The sequence below is a fragment of the Centruroides sculpturatus genome, unplaced genomic scaffold (assembly GCF_000671375.1).
Source record: "Centruroides sculpturatus isolate CEXI.00-Female unplaced genomic scaffold, Cexi_2.0 scaffold665, whole genome shotgun sequence".
Lineage (NCBI taxonomy): Eukaryota > Metazoa > Arthropoda > Arachnida > Scorpiones > Buthidae > Centruroides > Centruroides sculpturatus.
In genome coordinates, this window is record NW_019385266.1 from 387642 (window position 1) to 407373 (window position 19732).

Here is a 19732-nt window from a genome sequence, read left to right on the forward strand (position 1 = left end):
TTTCCTTTGTTTAAGGGTATTTTGGCAGTTTATTCTCTGTTGTATTCTCAAGCAAACAATACATACAAGTACTGTACAGTACAGTATTTTCTGAGGAAACACGCGTACTTATTTTTTTTTAACCCCATTCCCGATAACCCGGCATTTTCACAAACTCGGTCACCCTTCGGTCTACATTAGGCCGAGTTTTCGAGGCTCTACTGTATTTCCTTTTTTACAATTTTGAATAACAAGGGTCACCAAATAACAATGCCATACAAAACGCATTGAACGTTTCACTTACTTTTTCACGTTGCATTTATAGAATTAATGGTCCAAATTTTAAATTCACTTTGTAAATTTTGAAAATTTATAACCAAGAATGCACTACAATAATGTAAAATTTGGTAATTGTTCTTTCAGATTGTCATATTGCGACTATAGTTTAGCATGAAAATTGCAACAAAAAGAATTTAACATTATTTCTTTTCAAATGTAAAGTGCATAATTAAAGAAACTTTTTCAGGGTACAATTTCTGAGTGAATTTCGTAAATTGTTATTTGAATACTTTTTAAAAATCTGAGACGTACAAATTAAATAAAAAGAGTTTTATTTAAGTGTTAAATGAAAAACAATGAAAGCGCTCTAAATTAGTGTTTCTTAAAGTTTTTGGTCCGCGAGTACCCTTTTGCATTCCAAAATTTCAAAGGACCCTTTAACGAAGGTGTATGTGTGGAAAAAACATTTCGAAAGTGAGAATTAATTTAAATTCAAAAGGAGTTTATTTCTTTTGTTTAATTGCATTGAAACACTTATAATTTTAACAGCAAATTTATTTTTAGTGTCATTAAAAATTAATAACTTATTTTCGGTACATCTTTAAAATATTTTATGTATATGTTTCGACATTAGTAATCTCAATTAGTTAACATAAACATATTTTAAATTAAATTTAATGTGATGGGTGAGCCTGCTTATTTTGGCGCAATAAATTAAACATGGTTTTAATATTAGTCAGTAAAAATCTAATAGCGATTTCTATGTTTCAAAGACAGGAGTGCTGCAGTCCATTACTGAAAATGCCATTTCGCATAAATAACTGGTTGGAAATGGTAAGAGCCATTGCTAATCCAAACAGTATTGGATACTCTGCTTTTACACCAAGCCAAAAAGTATCTAATATTATTTCTAAACATGAATCCAAAGTACATTTATAAAATATTTGAAAACAAACTGATCTGTCATTAATTTTTCTGCAACCACCCAAATATTTTACCTGACCCTCCCTGGGAGTCTTGACCCCCACTTTGATAATCACTGCTCTAAATTAAACGGCGCTATTATAGTAACAGCGTTGAGGAAAAGTTTCAAAATTGCAGCCTGTTGATTACTTACATTATATTTCCGTTTTGGCCACATCTATTAATGATTGAAGTCTGAATTGCTTTGAATATATTCATATCAGATCATGATAAAGAAAATTTCTTTCAAAAGTACAATATATATGGTTCATTAAAGTGCTTTTTCTTTCGAAGAATTTTATCAATATATTTTATATTTTGAAGGTTTTCTATGTGCTTAAAAAAGTTTTACATAAAATGAAAGTTTTTCCATTTTAATATTAAATTAATTGATGTTAAATACCAATATGGTCAGTTGATATATTTAACAAAATCGTGGATTTTATTAGGTTTTCTATGTGCTTAAAAAAGTTTTACATAAAATGAAAGTTTTTCCATTTTAATATTAAATTAATTGATGTTAAATACCAATATGGTCAGTTTTTATATTTCACAAAATCGTGGATTTTACAGATAAACTTGTACTCTTCACTTTCATTGATATCATTGTAATATTTTAATGGATTTTTATTGTAATCAAACTCTGACCCAATACGACTATATGTTTAATACTCAGAATTATCATATAAATTCAAAATATTATAATATAAGCATTTATGCGAAAAGGTAAGGATAAGGGAAAACAATTTTTGTTCCATTAAAATAACATGGAGTTGATATTTGACAAACAATATTTTCAGTTCTATGTCGAATTTTCAAATGCAACCTCCAGCACGACATGCCGTTATATTACATTTATTTACAGAAAAATAAATTTGAATACAGATTTGTCCAAAAGAAACCATTAAAAATAGAATAAATGATGTCATATTTTAACCCAGCAGTTCAATACATAAATTAAACAATATCATCAGTGCCTGTTTTATAGATAAAAAGGTTTATATCTCCCTGAAGGTTAATTTGTCAGCCAAAATTCTATAAGTTGATTAGTTTTAAAAAAATTATTTAAAATACTCATTAAAAGTTAGTAACATTAACAATAGTGGGAACTTCAACACGGTGAAACGACCGTAATGCAGTGAAAGTGTTAAACACCCTTATTAGCGATGTTGCGGCCGAATTTTTCATCTCTTAAACGTGAACATCGAACGTCGAGTTCCGCTATCTTGTAAGCAGCGCTCGACGTTCGATGTTCACGTTTAATTAAGAGATGGAAACTTCGGGCACAACCTTTCTGTTGAAAATTGCAAGTAACGTCAGGTGGTATGAATTAAATTAATCACTTTAGTTTAATGCACAGCATATACAATATTTTAAACTGACTACTTTAGTAAAATTCTTTTATATTTATTTATTTAGACATACTGGGAAGAACCCATGATGCGGAGAATACAAAACTCATTACATATACATTACAAAACAAAGAAATATTACAATCCATAAGTTATTACAAAGAAAATTAACATATACCTAAAAAATTATACAAAGTTAAAGTTATACAAAAAATATAATTTATATAAAAAAAAATATTTAAACAAAAAATCCAGATATAAAAGAACACAAAATAATGGGAACAATTATCCAAAATAAAACAACATTATGTACAAAAATTAATTACACCCGCCTATAAAAAATAAGATTAAGTCATTTCGTGAAAATGTGGATAGTCTCCCAAAACTTCTTAGCCACGAACGCACTTTTAAAGCAAAAAAAAAAACCAAATGCCATCTTTTCGCAAAATCGAATACTCCAATATGCAAAACCAAACAAAAATGTACGTCACACCCCGTACAAAGGTTCACAAAATTCTCAAACGGAATAATAGAGATACCAAAANCTTAGCCACGAACGCACTTTTAAAGCAAAAAAAAAAACCAAATGCCATCTTTTCGCAAAATCGAATACTCCAATATGCAAAACCAAACAAAAATGTACGTCACACCCCGTACAAAGGTTCACAAAATTCTCAAACGGAATAATAGAGATACCAAAAGCACGTTCACGAATTGTTTCTAAATTAGTAGACATAGGTATCACGCGAAAAGCATCCAATAGCTAATCACCCTGATAACATATACAAATTTTTCTACGATAATTCTATAAGAGAAAAAACATAAAGTTCTCTCGTCAAAATGTGGATAGTCTCCACAAATTCTTTTATATAATCTATGGGTCAATGTTTTCTATAGTTTTTAGAACGTAATTTGTGAAATTATAATCAGAAACGGTGCTTCAAAGTGTTTTCTTTCGGGACACATTTTAAGTTAATAATAATTTTAATTGATTTTTTAAACTCGTTTTATGCTAACAAATATGTCATTCTGACCGAACGATTGCCAAATTGACATTATTGCAGTGCGTTGTTGGTTTTTTATTATACAAAATTTATAGTGGATTTTAAAATCTGTTATTATTTTTTTTAAATGCAATCAGATAAGGTAAGTAAAATGTTAAATATGTTTTTAGAGATTTTACTTATATTCCAAATTGTAACAAGAGAAAAATTTTAAAATTTCAATATAATAACGAAAAAATACATATATATTACTATTATGTTTTGATATACCTAGAAAATATTTCTGAAAAAATTAATGATTAAATAAATAATTTGTAATCATTTAGTAAAACGTATATTTGTTTTTAAAGGATAAAAACAGAACACATCAGTGTACTGTATGTAGAAAAACAGTTCGTTCAAAATCACTGCTAGATAAGCACATGAGAAGTCACAACCGTGACTTCTTATGTGATCATCTAACAGCACTTTTAAACCCCATAAAAGTCCTCCCTTTTGGGAGGACTTTTATGGGGTTCAAAAGTCCTCCCTTTTGGGAGGACGTTTATGGGGAACTGGCTTCCTATTTAGTCGTTATCGGCAAGCAGAAAACCCGGAAAACTCCAAGCAGCCAGCCTGTCCGATCGCGGTGCGAACCCACGACCGAACTCGCAGTGTTTAGGGTACGAAGACCGCTCGGCCACTGGTCGACACATAAACATTATATAAAATGAAATACATCGATTTTATTAAATTAAAGTTTAAATTATATTTCGATAAATTACATAATAAATTAATTAATCATTATAAAAAATGGTAATTTTCAGTGAAAAATTAAGAAACTAATCGCTATATCATATTTGTAAATATCGTAAATATTAATTATCAAATAAGTTTTTTTTCTATAACCTTTATGTAAGATTTATAGAAAATATAAAAAAGACACACAAGATTTATTAAAANTTTTTAACAATGCTGCTATATGTAGGGAGTAAAGGGACACTTTGACTAGTTTTATCTTCAATTCTTTCTAATTTTTCAAGTACAGCTCTCTGTACATCCATGTTATCCTTAGGTAGGGATAGACATGCAGTCTTTTCCTCAATCTCCTTCAGTTTCTCTATTACGGCCTTTTGATTGTTTATAATATTAGCAGCTGAGTCCAGATTAAACATACTATTATCAATTCTGTCTAGTTTCTCTAGTATGTGTTTTCGATTATCAACAATGATATCAGGACAAATGTATTTCTTTAGGTCATCTTTATTAGCTAAGGTTGCAAGCTTTCTTACTAATATGTCTGACGACTCAGTATCTGTAATAATATTTGAGATAGTGTCTTCTGCTAAATTAATAATTTTATCAAATTGATCCAATACAAATTTTATGTGTTTTGTAGTTTCAAATTTACCTTTTGGATTTGCTAAAGCATATTCTTTTAGTTCCTCCAAGATACAATTTGCAGCTGTATGGAAAGTCTCAATTATTGCAGACCCCATCATGTATTAGGTTAAAAGAAAATTACGTTTTATAAAATTATCATATACATATAGACACTTAAAATACCGTCTTTCCACTTATATAGTGCGTAACTATGGACAGAGGTCAATGACCTTAGCCTTGGAAACGGAAATGAGATAGATTCTGATTTTGGAACTCAAAACTAAAATGGCCATAATTTAAAAACTAACAAAGATATCTTAACCAATATTTCAGAGAAAGTTACAGATAATGTCCTTAAAGAAACACCCAAAGTAAATTGGGTTCAGATACTCCGGAAACGAGATAACCGCGTTCCATGCTATACCGGAAGTAAGCCGTTATTTTAGCAAAAATCCTAGACGGTCTGTCGTCATATGCTCTGACAGTAAGTCCGCCATACAGGAGATAGGCAATATCTCCTTCTCGTCCCCGGAACTTCTTATTGATATCGCGGACAATATTAGTCAACATTCCAAACCCATAGAAATCAGGTGGACCCCTGGCCACGTGGGAATTGATATCAACGAGGCGGCGGACAAAGCCGCGAGAACAGATACCCCTTCAGGCTCTTGGCGTGGGTCACTTATGGCCCGCGACTTAATCCGGGAGTATAGAGAAAAACAAAAAATACAGATCACAGAATCGTGGTCAGAACACTTGCGTAATAAGGGTCGAGACCACCTCAGACTTTCGCCCCCTGGCNTTACAACAAGAAAGTACGTAAAAAAACTTTCTGAAAATAATTTGTTAAGTATTAAAAGAATATTATAATGTAAAAAAAGATAATTTAGTTTATAGAAAAAATTTTAAACTCAACAAATCGCTGAGCAGATATGTCTGAGTAAATATTTAAATTATTCTTGTAAGTAATTTCATTATGTAACTTTCATTTTACAACAATTCAGAGTTGTTCATGAAAAATGATATACAGTAGACCCCCTATAACACGGGTTTTTATAACGTAGATTCCTATAACGCGGCGAAAAAATTGCGACGGTATTCGTATAAAGACGCTAAAAGGGACTCGTAAAACGCGGTAAAACGTCATCGCCAACTCGTCATAGCGGACAAGCAGCCGAACTACTTTCCGCCGTGAAGCGCCACGCTACGGAGAGTTTAGGCGAGTAAGTTGAGTTTACTATCGTCTGTACAGTATGTAAATTAGGTACCGTAAGTCTAATACAGTCAGTTGATATGTTTCACGAAATCGTGAATTTTATTATGTTTTACACACGGGCACGTACTCTTGACTTTCACTGGCATCATTCTAATATTTTCATGGATTTTTATTCTGATCAATCTCTGACTCAATTCGACTATATACTCAGACTATATATACTATATACTCAGAATTATCATATAATACAAAATATTTTAGACAGATAATTATAAACTATAGAAAGCATAAAATTGATGTCAGTTATGGTTCTATATTATATAGAATTTTTATGATTATAGCTTTCAATATAAACGTATTTTAGCGATTTGTCAATTTGAGTCCATGTCAAGGATATTGTAAGCTTTTTTTCATTGATGTTCTGAAAAATACAATTATATGTGTTTAAATTCTAGGTTGTTCTGGAACCATAGGTAGTATCGCAGGTTTTATTAATACATAACAGTTTTCATGAGAAATTACAATTTTTTTTTCAGAGAATTTATAGCTAACATTTGATTTACTGTATTAATAAAGATTTGTGATGTGAAAACGTTATTTGTTGATTGTTTTGTTGGATATCTTACATCACTGTTTTTCAACCTGTAAGTCGCGACTCCCAGGTGGGTCGCGAAGCCTTACACGGAGGGTCGCGGGTAAAAGAAAAAGACAAGTGTTTGTAGGTCCTACACTACATTAAAAAAACTACAATTTCAGCGAGAAGGCTGTACCTGTTTTTTATACAGTACAGTTGGTGTTTTCATTGAGATTTAGGTCCGAATGATGGGTGTCGCCTGGGAGGGGCCTGGGAAATGATTGCTGAAAAAGTGTTAAGCTGACTTGTAAAAAAAAAGTAATAAGTAGAGTAGTAGAAGTGAAAATCCCTCATCCTAAAAAAAAACAAAGGTCAACAGCACTCCGAACCCGATGTTATTATAAGAAGGAAGTAACATATAGTACTATATGTCTTAAGTTATTGTCGATTCTCCTCAAATTCTCATATTAGTCATCAACAGTAATTTCTCTCAACAGAAAGAAAATTAAATACATAATTTTTAAAATCACTGATATAGTTTTAATATGGCCCTAAAGGGGTCGCCAGAATTTTTTAACTTGTAAAGGGGTCGCGTATTTAAAAAGGTTGAAAAACACTGTCTGACATAAATGAAAGTTTCAAACATAAACAGATTTTAGTTTCAACAACACATCAAATTATTTTTCATTCTGTTTTTCGTTTCAAAGTTACTAAAATGTCAATGTTATTTTTTTACTCTTTTTGGACTAATGTCCTTTTTAACATATAAACACTTTCGTCAGGTCGGATTTTTATAATTTTATTTGAACATTTTAGGTTATACAGTCAGGCTGTTATCTAAAATCGATAGTCTGAGATAAAAAATAATCGTCGCTAAAATATTCAATTCAATTTAATTCAATTCTTCATTATTTGAACCTTGGTTCGTTACAAGGCAGTTACAAAAATCTGAAACTAGTGCAACATAATTAAATAATATAATAGATTAATACAAAATATTACAAAACAAAATACATACTGTGATACACAAATCTGAAGTTAGTACAATTTACAACTTAACGTAATAGTCTAGAGCAAAATAACACAAAGTGAAATACACAAAAATAATCATTTTTATAAAAACGCGATATTATTATTTCTGTGCGGAATTTGAATCTTATCAAATACTTTTTCTGCTTGCTTCAAATTTTGTACAATAAAAAAATCAAATAATAGTTTAATGTCCATAAACAAATAAACCTCACACCTAAAAGTACTTTTGACACTACAATATAATTGAGAATGTTTGTATTGTGTGTATAAAGAAATTTCGTACAAGATGGGACTTATATAAACATATGAGGGTTTATACAGGTGAAAAACCGTTTGAATGCGTTATTTGCTAATATATANGCTTCACCAGACTGTCCACATTGTGGTGCTCAGGAGACATCCGCACATTTTTGGTTGACGTGCCCAAGATATACGGAAGCCCAACAAGAACTCTCTTGTACTCTAAAGATCGATCTCACAATCATCCAGACTTTAACACCCATATATTGGTCAAGAACAGACCTCTCACCTAGACAGCACGTGCAGGCTCTCGAACGTTACGTAGCAAGCACACATCGATTTGACTAATTGCAGAGAATAGTACATCGGAGAAAAAATGACCAGCCAGAATCTTCATATCAGAGAAGGAAAGAAAGAAAGAAAGAAAGAAAAAATTAATTTAAAATACTTATTAAAACTTATTAACATTAACAATAGTAGGAACTTCCACACTGCGAAACTTAATGCAATTAAAGTGTTAAACACCCTTATTGATAATTGCAAGTAATGTCAGGTGCTATGAATAAAATTAATTACTTTAGTTTTATGCGCAGCATATTTTTCACTCATTACTTTAGTAAAATTTTTTATATAGTTTATAGTTCAATGATTTCTATAATTTTTAGAACATAATTNCGGCCATAAAAATTATTTTATTATCAGAAATCGCGCCCTCCGTTTGGTGCGCTGCTCCGCGACGAAAACAAGCTTAAGCAATGGCATCGTCGAACGGTGCACACTCGGTAAGTAATCCTACAATTTTTTGTTTATAGCATAGTTTATACGGATTACTCACATACTTCGGAAATGTTGAGTCGAATTAGTCTAGAATCGATTAATTTTATGGAAGAAAACCTTTGAAACAGCCGTAGTCCGTAAAGTGTATACGTGTCGGGCTGTGATTGGCAAGGACTCGTACGAAATGGATTCGTAAAGAACGGAACGTATATACCGTGTTATAGGGGGGCCGACTGTATTCGAATATACAATAGCAATCTTATATTTTTTTTTCACGTGAAGTATAGAAATTTGTAATAAGATACATAATGCGGCTATAATAAAATATTGTGCGATNTAGGGGGGCCGACTGTATTCGAATATACAATAGCAATCTTATATTTTTTTTTCACGTGAAGTATAGAAATTTGTAATAAGATACATAATGCGGCTATAATAAAATATTGTTCGATTATTTTCATATAATTAAAATTAATACGTACTTATTTTTAAAAAATACGATGATAAACGGCGCATCCACCGCTTCCAATGATGACACGCTACTGGTAACCTGTATTTCAATGGACGTTCTTCAGAATGTATTTTTTTTTTCTTTTAAATTTCCAGACTGTGAGAATTTCTATATTTAGATATATAGAAATTCTCACTTTAAAAGAAAAAAAAATACATTCTGAAGAACGTCCATTGAAATGCAACTACAAAGCTTGTGGATACAGAGCAAAAACAAAAGTTACTTTGATAAAACATGTTAATCGAATACATGTAAAAGTAAGAGCTTCTGAAATTATGATCGTCAGAATTACGTTTATGTGTATATTTTTATATTAATTCGATAAATATTTACGAAATAAAATATACGAAATTTAGTAAAATAAAGTATAAAATATAATACTATGGTAAATTAATTATTACAGTAGAGCATCGATTATCCGACTCAATTGGGGACTGCGGTTGGTCGGATAACTGAAAAAACGAATAACCGAAAAATATGAAAAAATACATTATTAGTTTAGTATATTACTATATCGCTTGTAATTAGTATATTAGTATATCGCTATTAACCTATTTCGCGTTTAATTTTCATCGATGTTAAGGCTAACAAAATTTTTTTAAAATAATAATCGTCGCTATTGTATCGTTAAAAGTTAGAAAATTAAGTTTCGTTTAAATACTGGCTCCCTTTCATGGTCGAGCCACTGTTGCCAGCTAAAACACGTAAAAATAATATTAAAGTAGCCAAGACAGCCAAATATTGTAGCGCCACATCACTAGCGGACATTTGAATTTGTCGACTTGAACACGGTCGGTTAACTGATGTGACGGTTGATAGGGGGTCGGATAATCGATGCTTCACTGTATAAATAAAAGTGATTGTTTAAAGTGAAAATATTAAATAATACACTTGTTATGTCTTATTTGTCAAAATCGTTAATATTAATTATGAAATAACTGCTCCTTCAATAAGCGTACAAAATGTACACAAATGTGACAATGCCGAAGGGTTTCCCTATACTTCGCCACCACGGGACCAAAGGGTCGACATCGCGTCAGCGAAGACTGCAATGACAAATTCGTCGGGACTAACACTACTGTGTCTTCTGGGTAGACACAGAGACAGATACATTCGCAGGTACACACAAGCAGTCATGTCTGTGGAAACTTAGTGTTGGAATGGAGACAGAGAGAGATACCCAGAAGAAGTGCACTTCAAAAAGCTTTTCATTTAACAATTACCGGTTTATTCAGAGAGGCTTTTCACTAACTGGAGTAACCATCGAGGGGGAAGCTTATCATATCAGGAGAGAGAGTTTACAAATGTTTCGCGTGACGACAAATACCTGGAGTTCGAGTAGATCCTTGATGTAGGTTCGTGCTTTGGCCGTCGAAAGAGGTTCTGGATTTAAATGAGTTCGGGTTCTAGTTCAAGTTCCGGTTAAGTTCAGTTGCTACGAAAGGGTCAAGAAGCGGCGAAGGTGAGACGCACACACCTGCATATAAAAGTTTACACTCGCTGACAGGAAAAAGCCTTTTTTGTCATTGTCCTTTCCTGTTTATAGTGGGTCTCTCCTGCGGTTTTCCCATGACTCTACCTAAAGTTTTAGTACTTCGGGCCCAATGATCGAGTTTCACTCGTTACTTCCGAGTGACGAGTGACTTTTGAGAGTCACTTTCAACAAGGAACTAAGTCAGTGGAAAACATTTTAATCGCTAAGTTGATCAATAATTTTTTTCGAAATAAAAAATTATCTTATTCCGAAGAACAAAATGTTGCAATAATTTATAATGATTTTATAATAAAGTTTTCCCGTAAATGCGGTTTTCACACAAAATAAAATAATTCACAAGATACATTAAAATTTCACTTCAGTTTTAAAATAGTAATAAGTTATATCATATTTCTTTTTTAATGTGTAATAAATACCTAATGCAACTAATAAATTATATGATACTTAAATTCCACGAAGGAAATTGATAACAAAAAATCATAAATGTGATAAATACAGAAAAAGTTTTGGATGGTCATCTGGTTTGACATTGCACTTAATATCTCATAAAAAAATACGATTATTCTCTTGTGATATTTGTAAGAAAACGTTAAAATATAAATATAAAAAAGTTCATCCACAGAAGTAAACCGATTTTTTTCCAAAATAAGTAAAGAAATTTATCTTAAAGTAATCTTACAAAAATTACTTCAATATTATAATATAAGAAAAGTTATTTAGCTTGTAAAAAAAAAAACACATTTCGTATCAAATGCCGCTCATCAATTTTTATTTTATGATAAAACTACATATAAATATTACAGAACAAATTAAGACGTATATTTTACATACACGTAAAAGTTTCAAAAAGCTTAAAATTACCTGTAATGTAACTAATGATAACTAATAAAGTAAGTTAAAACTATCAAAACGAAAACGAATAAATAAATATAACCACATGACACTGATGCTACAAACAATGCAAATGGAGACTCTTCATTGACTTTTCGAAGGTGAGCCTTAAAGCTATTTTTTACTGTAGATCTGTGTTTTTCAACCTGTGGGTCGCGACACCCAGGGGGTCACAAAGCCTTACACGGGGAGTCGCGGGTAAAAGAAAAAGAAGTGTTTGTAGGTTTTTACACTACAATAAAATACCTACAATTTCAGTGAGAAGGCTGTGCCTGTTTATTTTACAGTACAATTGGTTTTTCGATCGATATTTAGGTCTCAACAGAAAGAAAATTAAATACGTAGTTTTTAAAATCACTGAAATAGTTTTAATATGGCCCTGGGGGGTCGCCAGAATTTTATAACTTGTAAAAGGGTCGCGTATTCAAGAAGGTTGAAAAACACTGCTGTAGTGTAACAAAAGCTTTCTATTCATATTGGCCATGCAAAGTATCATACAAAAACATGAAGCAACTTCTTGCAAATGTAAATTATCAAGAACATAAATCGAAGATGTGTTGTAATTTCAAAGTTACAGCATTATTACTTGGACTTCAGCTGGGATGTACGAAGTACTGTTGTTTTCTCTATGAGAAGGATAGCAGAGACCGAGTAGTACATTTTAAAAGAAAAAACTGATCATAAAGAAAACCCTTTGAACCTAAATCAAAAAATGTTTTTTTCTGAACTGTTAGTAAAACGGAGTTCGATCATATAATCGTTGCCTATATAATTAGAACTTATGAAAAACTTTATGATATCCATGGATTGAAATGGCCCAGAATTTAATGTTTTAGAGAGACATTTCCAAAGGTTAGTGAAGTAAAAGTAAGAGGGGATATTTGTAGGTCCACAGATTTCCAAGCTTCTCAAAACAACGCACGTTGATAGCGTTATAATAGTTACTGAAAAAGAAGCTTTTTTTGTACAATTACATAATAAATCGCTAGCTATAATATAAGGGCTAAAATTAAAAATAAAATTATAAAAACTTACTTGGTGAAATAAAATGTGTGGTGGATATACATATCTGGTAAAAAATATTCTTCAATTGTATGAATATATTTTTAAAGAAAATTATAATTAAATATATCTTTGTAATAAAACATACATAAAAATAAAATAAAATGTTCTTTACTCTTTAAATCTTAATCACTTAGTCAAATAGATCCCTACGAGTGGAATCAGAGACGGTCCTGCTAGGTGTGCGGTGTGTGCATGCACGTGAGCTGCCGAATCCCGAGGGTGCCGATACCGGTTAATGTCAAATGCCTCTTTTGTCGCATCACTAGTATATCTCAAAAGACGGGACAGGGTTCTTGTAAATTTGAAACGTTTCTCAGCATAGCTGTAAAAATCTTAATATGTTAAATGTAATAGTCATTTGTTTTTTAACTAATTCGTTTTAGGACCAAGTGTCCACGGAAATTTCCAAAATTTACAACTTTTAGTCACTTTCATTGAACTGGAAAAATTTCTGTTTATATTACGTCTAATATTACGAAGAAATCAGTCCCACTGTACTCGGCTAGAGATTGGGTCGGTTAATCTTTTAAGTAAATTCCGGCTCTTTCAGCAGGGTTTTATTTATGTCCCAAATGCCCGAATATCTTAATTATTTAACTACTTCTTAAGTAGAAATAAGTCGAAACCAGTTACTTTATACTCGAATATTTGTAGTCTCGGAAAAAAAGTGAAAAAAAACAAATTTTTATGACAACGGATACATAAATCGTAGATTTAAGAAAAATAAATTCTAGAGCTTTTTCTGTACCTCGTGTATCTCTCTCATTCATTAAATTTATTGTAAATTATGCTACCAAAGTAACGGTTAATTTTTTAACATTTTACAAGAATTGTACACGTTTTTTTTCTACATCGCCTTATTGATGGGACATACGAAATCGTAATATCACTGGTTTAAGATTGAAATCCGTAAGTAATATAACATGGGAAAGCAGAATAAATATATAAAATATTTTAATCGTTTTTTTTAAACTTTTGTCAACTGTACAGAACTATTATAAAAACATACCCGTAAATTCTTTTCGGTTGAGTTAAGTTATAAATCTACTCGTAATTCATATAATCGGGCGAGGGCGGCCAAATATCTAGCGAACAGGCGGCTAACAGCCCAGAACCGAATTGGAATAGAATTGGAAGCGTTATATGTGTAGCATCCATCCAAGCTCCTAGGCTTCCATCAGCTAAATCGGGTGAGATTCGTGCTCTGTAAAGAGCATGCGCGAATGTGGCTGTTTGGAAGCTGTCAATACGACGCTTCCACTCTGACACTAATATTCGAATATTCAAAAGCGATCTTATCGTTTTTTTCACGTGTAGTATAGAAATTTGTAATAAGATACATAATGCGGCTATAATAAAATATTGTTCGATTACTTTCATATAATTAAAATTAATATGTATTTATTTTTTAGAAAATACAAGGGAAGCGACGCTTCCACCGCTTCCAATGACTGCATGCCACTGGTTGTCTCTCAAGTTTAATTTGTCAGCCTATACTATTTAAGTTGATTAATTTTAAAAAACCTTCTTCGAATGATGTATACCGTGATGTGCCCAATGGCAACCTTCGATGCTAACCTGCTGGATGGCGCGCCACCCACTACAATTCAACGTATTGAAAAACCACTCCACACTGTCCTCCTATCGCATTGGGCGTCCCTAAAATCACCCCAATCATCTCGCTATACACTGAAACGTCTTTTATACCAATGCATCTCAGGCTCCGCCAAAAGGCGTTGGCAAGTGCCATCACCCACATCTCTAGGGGCTCGCATAGCCCACTGCACCCGCTTTTTCAAATGGCACATGGCTTGAATTACTATCGCTGGCGTCCGTATCAGAGACCGTATATACACAGAATAATATCCCTTATAAGTCAGGAGGGCCTCCCGATATCCCACCTATATCGGCAGAAACATACTCCGACCAACGTGGCCCAGGTTTATCCTTACTTACGCCTAGAAGAGCTTATAAGATTTCCTTCAGAACCCCCAGAAATTGCATGCTCACGATTCCGAGAGATGCAATTGTCAATCTGGCAGGGAAGGATCCTTATAGGGGCGGATGCCTCCAAGTCAAGGATCCGCACGTCGATAGGGATTGTCCTCCCGGACCACAACATCAGGAAGACCTGGCTGTTACATAATTCTTGCAGCTTATACGGGGCAGAAGCCCTGGGTATAAAACGGGCGCTACACCTAAGCTCAAGCCTAGACGGTCCGTCAGTCATATACTCTGACAGTAAGTCCGCCATACAGGAGATAGGCAATATCTCCTTCTCGTCCCCGGAACTTCTTATTGATATCGCGGACAATATTAGTCAACATTCCAAACCCACAGAAATCAGGTGGACCCCTGGCCACGTGGGAATTGATATCAACGAGGCGGCGGACAAAGCCGCGAGAACAGATACCCCTTCAGGCTCTTGGCGTGGGTCACTTATGGCCCGCAACTTAATCCGGGAGTATAGAGAAAAACAAAAAATACAGATCACAGAATCGTGGTCAGAACACTTGCGTAATAAGGGTCGAGACCACCTCAGACTTTCGCCCCCTGGCCTTACAGGCACGCTACTTCAAGGAATACGGAGACCCTTTTGGCCCGCCTGAGAACTGATACTGCCCCTCATAACGGGTTTCTCTGTTCTAGAAACCTACGTGCTTCACCAGACTGTCCACATTGTGGTGCTCAGGAGACATCCGCACATTTTTGGTTGACGTGCCCAAGATATACGGAAGCCCAACAAGAACTCTCTTGTACTCTAAAGATCGATCTCACAATCATCCAGACTTTAACACCCATATATTGGTCAAGAACAGACCTCTCACCTAGACAGCACGTGCAGGCTCTCGAACGTTACGTAGCAAGCACACATCGATTTGACTAATTGCAGAGAATAGTACATCGGAGAAAAAATGACCAGCCAGAATCTTCATATCAGAGAAGGAAAGAAAGAAAGAAAGAAAGAAAAAATTAATTTAAAATACTTATTAAAACTTATTAACATTAACAATAGTAAGAACTTCCACACTGCGAAACTTAATGCAATTAAAGTGTTAAACACCCTTATTGATAATTGCAAGTAATGTCAGGTGCTATGAATAAAATTAATTACTTTAGTTTTATGCGCAGCATATTTTTCACTCATTACTTTAGTAAAATTTTTTATATAGTTTATAGTTCAATGATTTCTATAATTTTTAGAACATAATTCATGAAATTATCATCAGAAATGATGCGTCAAACTTTCAGGACACATTTTAAGATAATAATAATTTTAATTGATATTAAACTCGTTTTATGGTAACAAATATTTCGTTCTGACAGAACAATTGTCGAATTTACATTATTGCAATGCGTTGTTAGTTTCTTATTATTCAAAATTTATAAGGCGAATTTAAAAATTTGTTATTATTTCTTTAAATGCAATCAGATAAAGTGAGTACAGCGTTCAATCTGTTTTTTTTTTTTTTGAGACATTACTTATATTTGGCAAACCCTTCTATTCGAAACTGTAACAAGAGAAATATTTTAAAATTTTAATGTAATATCGAAAAAATAAATATATTTTACTATTATGCTTCCATATAACTAAAAAATATTTCTTAAAAAATTAATGAATAACTTAATCATTTATAATCATTTACAAAACGTCTATTTGTTTTTAAAGGATAAAAACAGAACACATCAGTGTACTGTATGTAAAAAAACATTTCGTTCAAAAGCACTGTTAGATGATCACATGAGAAGTCACACCGGTGAGAAACCATTTAAATGCAGTATTTGCGGAAAACAATTCGCCCATCGTAGAAATTTAATAGTACACAAAATAATACATTCTGAAGAAACACCATTCAAATGCAAGTACTGTGACTTCGCTACGAAATGGAAACAAAGTTTAATGAAACATTTCATGAGAGATCATCCACACTCAAACCCGTCTGAAGTTATGACTGTAAGAATTATGTTTATGTTTATTTTTTGTATTTAATTCGATAAACATTTTATAAAATAAAATACATCGGTTTATCGGTTTATTGAATTAAAGTTTAAATTATATTTCGATATAAAAAATTTAATTAATCATTATAAATGAAAATGGTAATTTTCATTGAAAAAATTAAGAAAATACTTGCTATATCTTATTTGTAAATATCGTAAATATTAATTATTAAATAAGTTCTTTTTTCTATAAGCTTTTTCTAAGATTTATAGATAATATAGAAAAAACACAAGGTGTATTAAAATTAAACTTTTTTTTTATAATACTAGTACTTATGTTTTCATTTTTAATCTGCAATAAATAATTTACTTTCTTTACAAATTTTACGAAAATTAGATTCCACCAAAAAAATCGAAAAAAGTTTATAAATGTGATTCCTGCGGAAACAGTTATTCGTATTTATCTCTTTTAATAAGGCATCAGAAATCACATTCCAATGAACGACCGTTTTCATGTAATATTTGCAACAAAACATTCAAATATAATTGTGATTTAATTGTACATAGAAAAAAAGTACATCCTCAACAAGAAACTGAATCTTTTTACAAAGTACGTAAAAAAATTGTCTGAAATTAATTTGTTAAGTATTACTAGAGTATTAAAATGTACATAAGATAATTTTGTTTATGGAAAAAATTTGAAATCGCTGAGCAGATTTGTCTGAGTAATATTTAAATTATTCTTGTAAGTAATTTCATTCTGTAACTTTCGTTTTACAACAATTCAGAGTTGTTCATAAAAAATGATATATTTGCGTTTAAAACGATAATTTTCAATTTAATCTTTGAGCCATTGGATAATCAGCAAGCAACATCCTTTACATATTTCTATTATTTCATGCTTACATAATGACACGATTAAAATTACACTAAACATTGAAATTACAAATTATTAATTGTCTATCTGTTGAGTTTGATTTACTCTTGTTGTTTATAATTAAAGATAATTTATCAGTAAAATTGAAATGATAAAATTCCATTATTATCCAGTTAATTGTCTGCATTAATATTCGAATTAGTATTCGAGGGTAACTACACTTTAAAACATTTTTTTGACAAATTTTATCGTTGTANTTTGCAAGAAAACATTCAAATATAATTGTGATTTAATTGTACATAGAAAAAAAGTACATCCTCAACAAGAAACTGAATCATTTTACAAAGTACGTAAAAAAATTGTCTGAAATTAATTTGTTAAGTATTACTAGAGTATTAAAATGTACATAAGATAATTTTGTTTATGGAAAAAATTTGAAATCGCTGAGCAGATTTGTCTGAGTAATATTTAAATTATTCTTGTAAGTAATTTCATTCTGTAACTTTCGTTTTACAACAATTCAGAGTTGTTCATAAAAAATGATATATTTGCGTTTAAAACGATAATTTTCAATTTAATCTTTGAGCCATTGGATAATCAGCAAGCAACATCCTTTACATATTTCTATTATTTCATGTTTACATAATGACACGATTAAAATTACACTAAACATTGAAATTACAAATTATTAATTGTCTATCTGTTGAGTTTGATTTACTCTTGTTGTTTATAATTAAAGATAATTTATCAGTAAAATTGAAATGATAAAATTCCATTATTATCCAGTTAATTGTCTGCATTAATATTCGAATTAGTATTCGAGGGTAACTACACTTTAAAACATTTTTTTGACAAATTTTATCGTTGTAATTATTTTTAACTATATATTTTTTACGTAAGTGTTTTTTATAATCATGTTCGATTTTACAAAAAAATTTTTTTTCAAAAATGATGCCAGAAAAAACATGAAATTTTAAATATTTAAAAAGTTTTAATCTGATTTATATTAAACGCTAATTATGTCAATTTTTATGAATTTAAGAAATTAACATTTATTTAATTGAATTCCTTTATATTATATTTATTTGTTGAAGAGCACAGTACATGGGAATAAAGTGCAAGCAGACTATCTTCAAACACCATCAACAAGTGCTCAAGCAAGACAGTCAAATGATCCTGAAGAAGAAGCTTCAGAAGAAATTATTTTTACACCAAGAGAAGCTGAAGAATTTCTTGAACATTTTGACATCGATTTAGAAATTAAAAAGTTTGAAACATCTTCTCAACTTGAATTGTTTTCAGAAGTGGAAACTGAAGAAATTAAATACATATGTCAATTTTGTGGACAACAATTTTCTGACGAAATTTTTTTAAATGAACACAAAAGACAATTTCATCAATCTAATTAATTTCGGACATTTAACTTTGGGCCTATATCACTTTATGAAGATACAGAAGATTATAAACGCTTTTATTATTAATAAATAATGAANGTTAAAAGTTAGAAAATTAAGTTTCGTTTAAATACTGGCTCCCTTTCATGGTCGAGCCACTGTTGCCAGCTAAAACACGTAAAAATAATATTAAAGTAGCCAAGACAGCCAAATATTGTAGCGCCACATCACTAGCGGACATTTGAATTTGTCGACTTGAACACGGTCGGTTAACTGATGTGACGGTTGATAGGGGGTCGGATAATCGATGCTTCACTGTATAAATAAAAGTGATTGTTTAAAGTGAAAATATTAAATAATACACTTGTTATGTCTTATTTGTCAAAATCGTTAATATTAATTATGAAATAACTGCTCCTTCAATAAGCGTACAAAATGTACACAAATGTGACAATGCCGAAGGGTTTCCCTATACTTCGCCACCACGGGACCAAAGGGTCGACATCGCGTCAGCGAAGACTGCAATGACAAATTCGTCGGGACTAACACTACTGTGTCTTCTGGGTAGACACAGAGACAGATACATTCGCAGGTACACACAAGCAGTCATGTCTGTGGAAACTTAGTGTTGGAATGGAGACAGAGAGAGATACCCAGAAGAAGTGCACTTCAAAAAGCTTTTCATTTAACAATTACCGGTTTATTCAGAGAGGCTTTTCACTAACTGGAGTAACCATCGAGGGGGAAGCTTATCATATCAGGAGAGAGAGTTTACAAAT

The 19732-nt window shown here is 31.8% G+C and overlaps 1 protein-coding gene across 1 annotated transcript in view; it reads left to right on the forward strand.

Annotated features, from left to right (window-relative positions):
• The window catches only part of LOC111636886 (zinc finger protein 470-like), an 84853-nt gene extending 65859 nt beyond the window's left edge, over nucleotides 1-18994 (forward strand). The window contains exons 12-14 of the mRNA XM_023382277.1: nucleotides 16411-16695; nucleotides 17080-17292; nucleotides 18654-18994. Of these exons, the coding sequence (XP_023238045.1) occupies nucleotides 16411-16695; nucleotides 17080-17292; nucleotides 18654-18968 (813 nt within the window). The 3' untranslated portion in view covers nucleotides 18969-18994. The remainder of the gene's footprint in view (nucleotides 1-16410; nucleotides 16696-17079; nucleotides 17293-18653) is intronic.
• The last annotated feature ends 738 nt before the right edge of the window (nucleotides 18995-19732 follow it).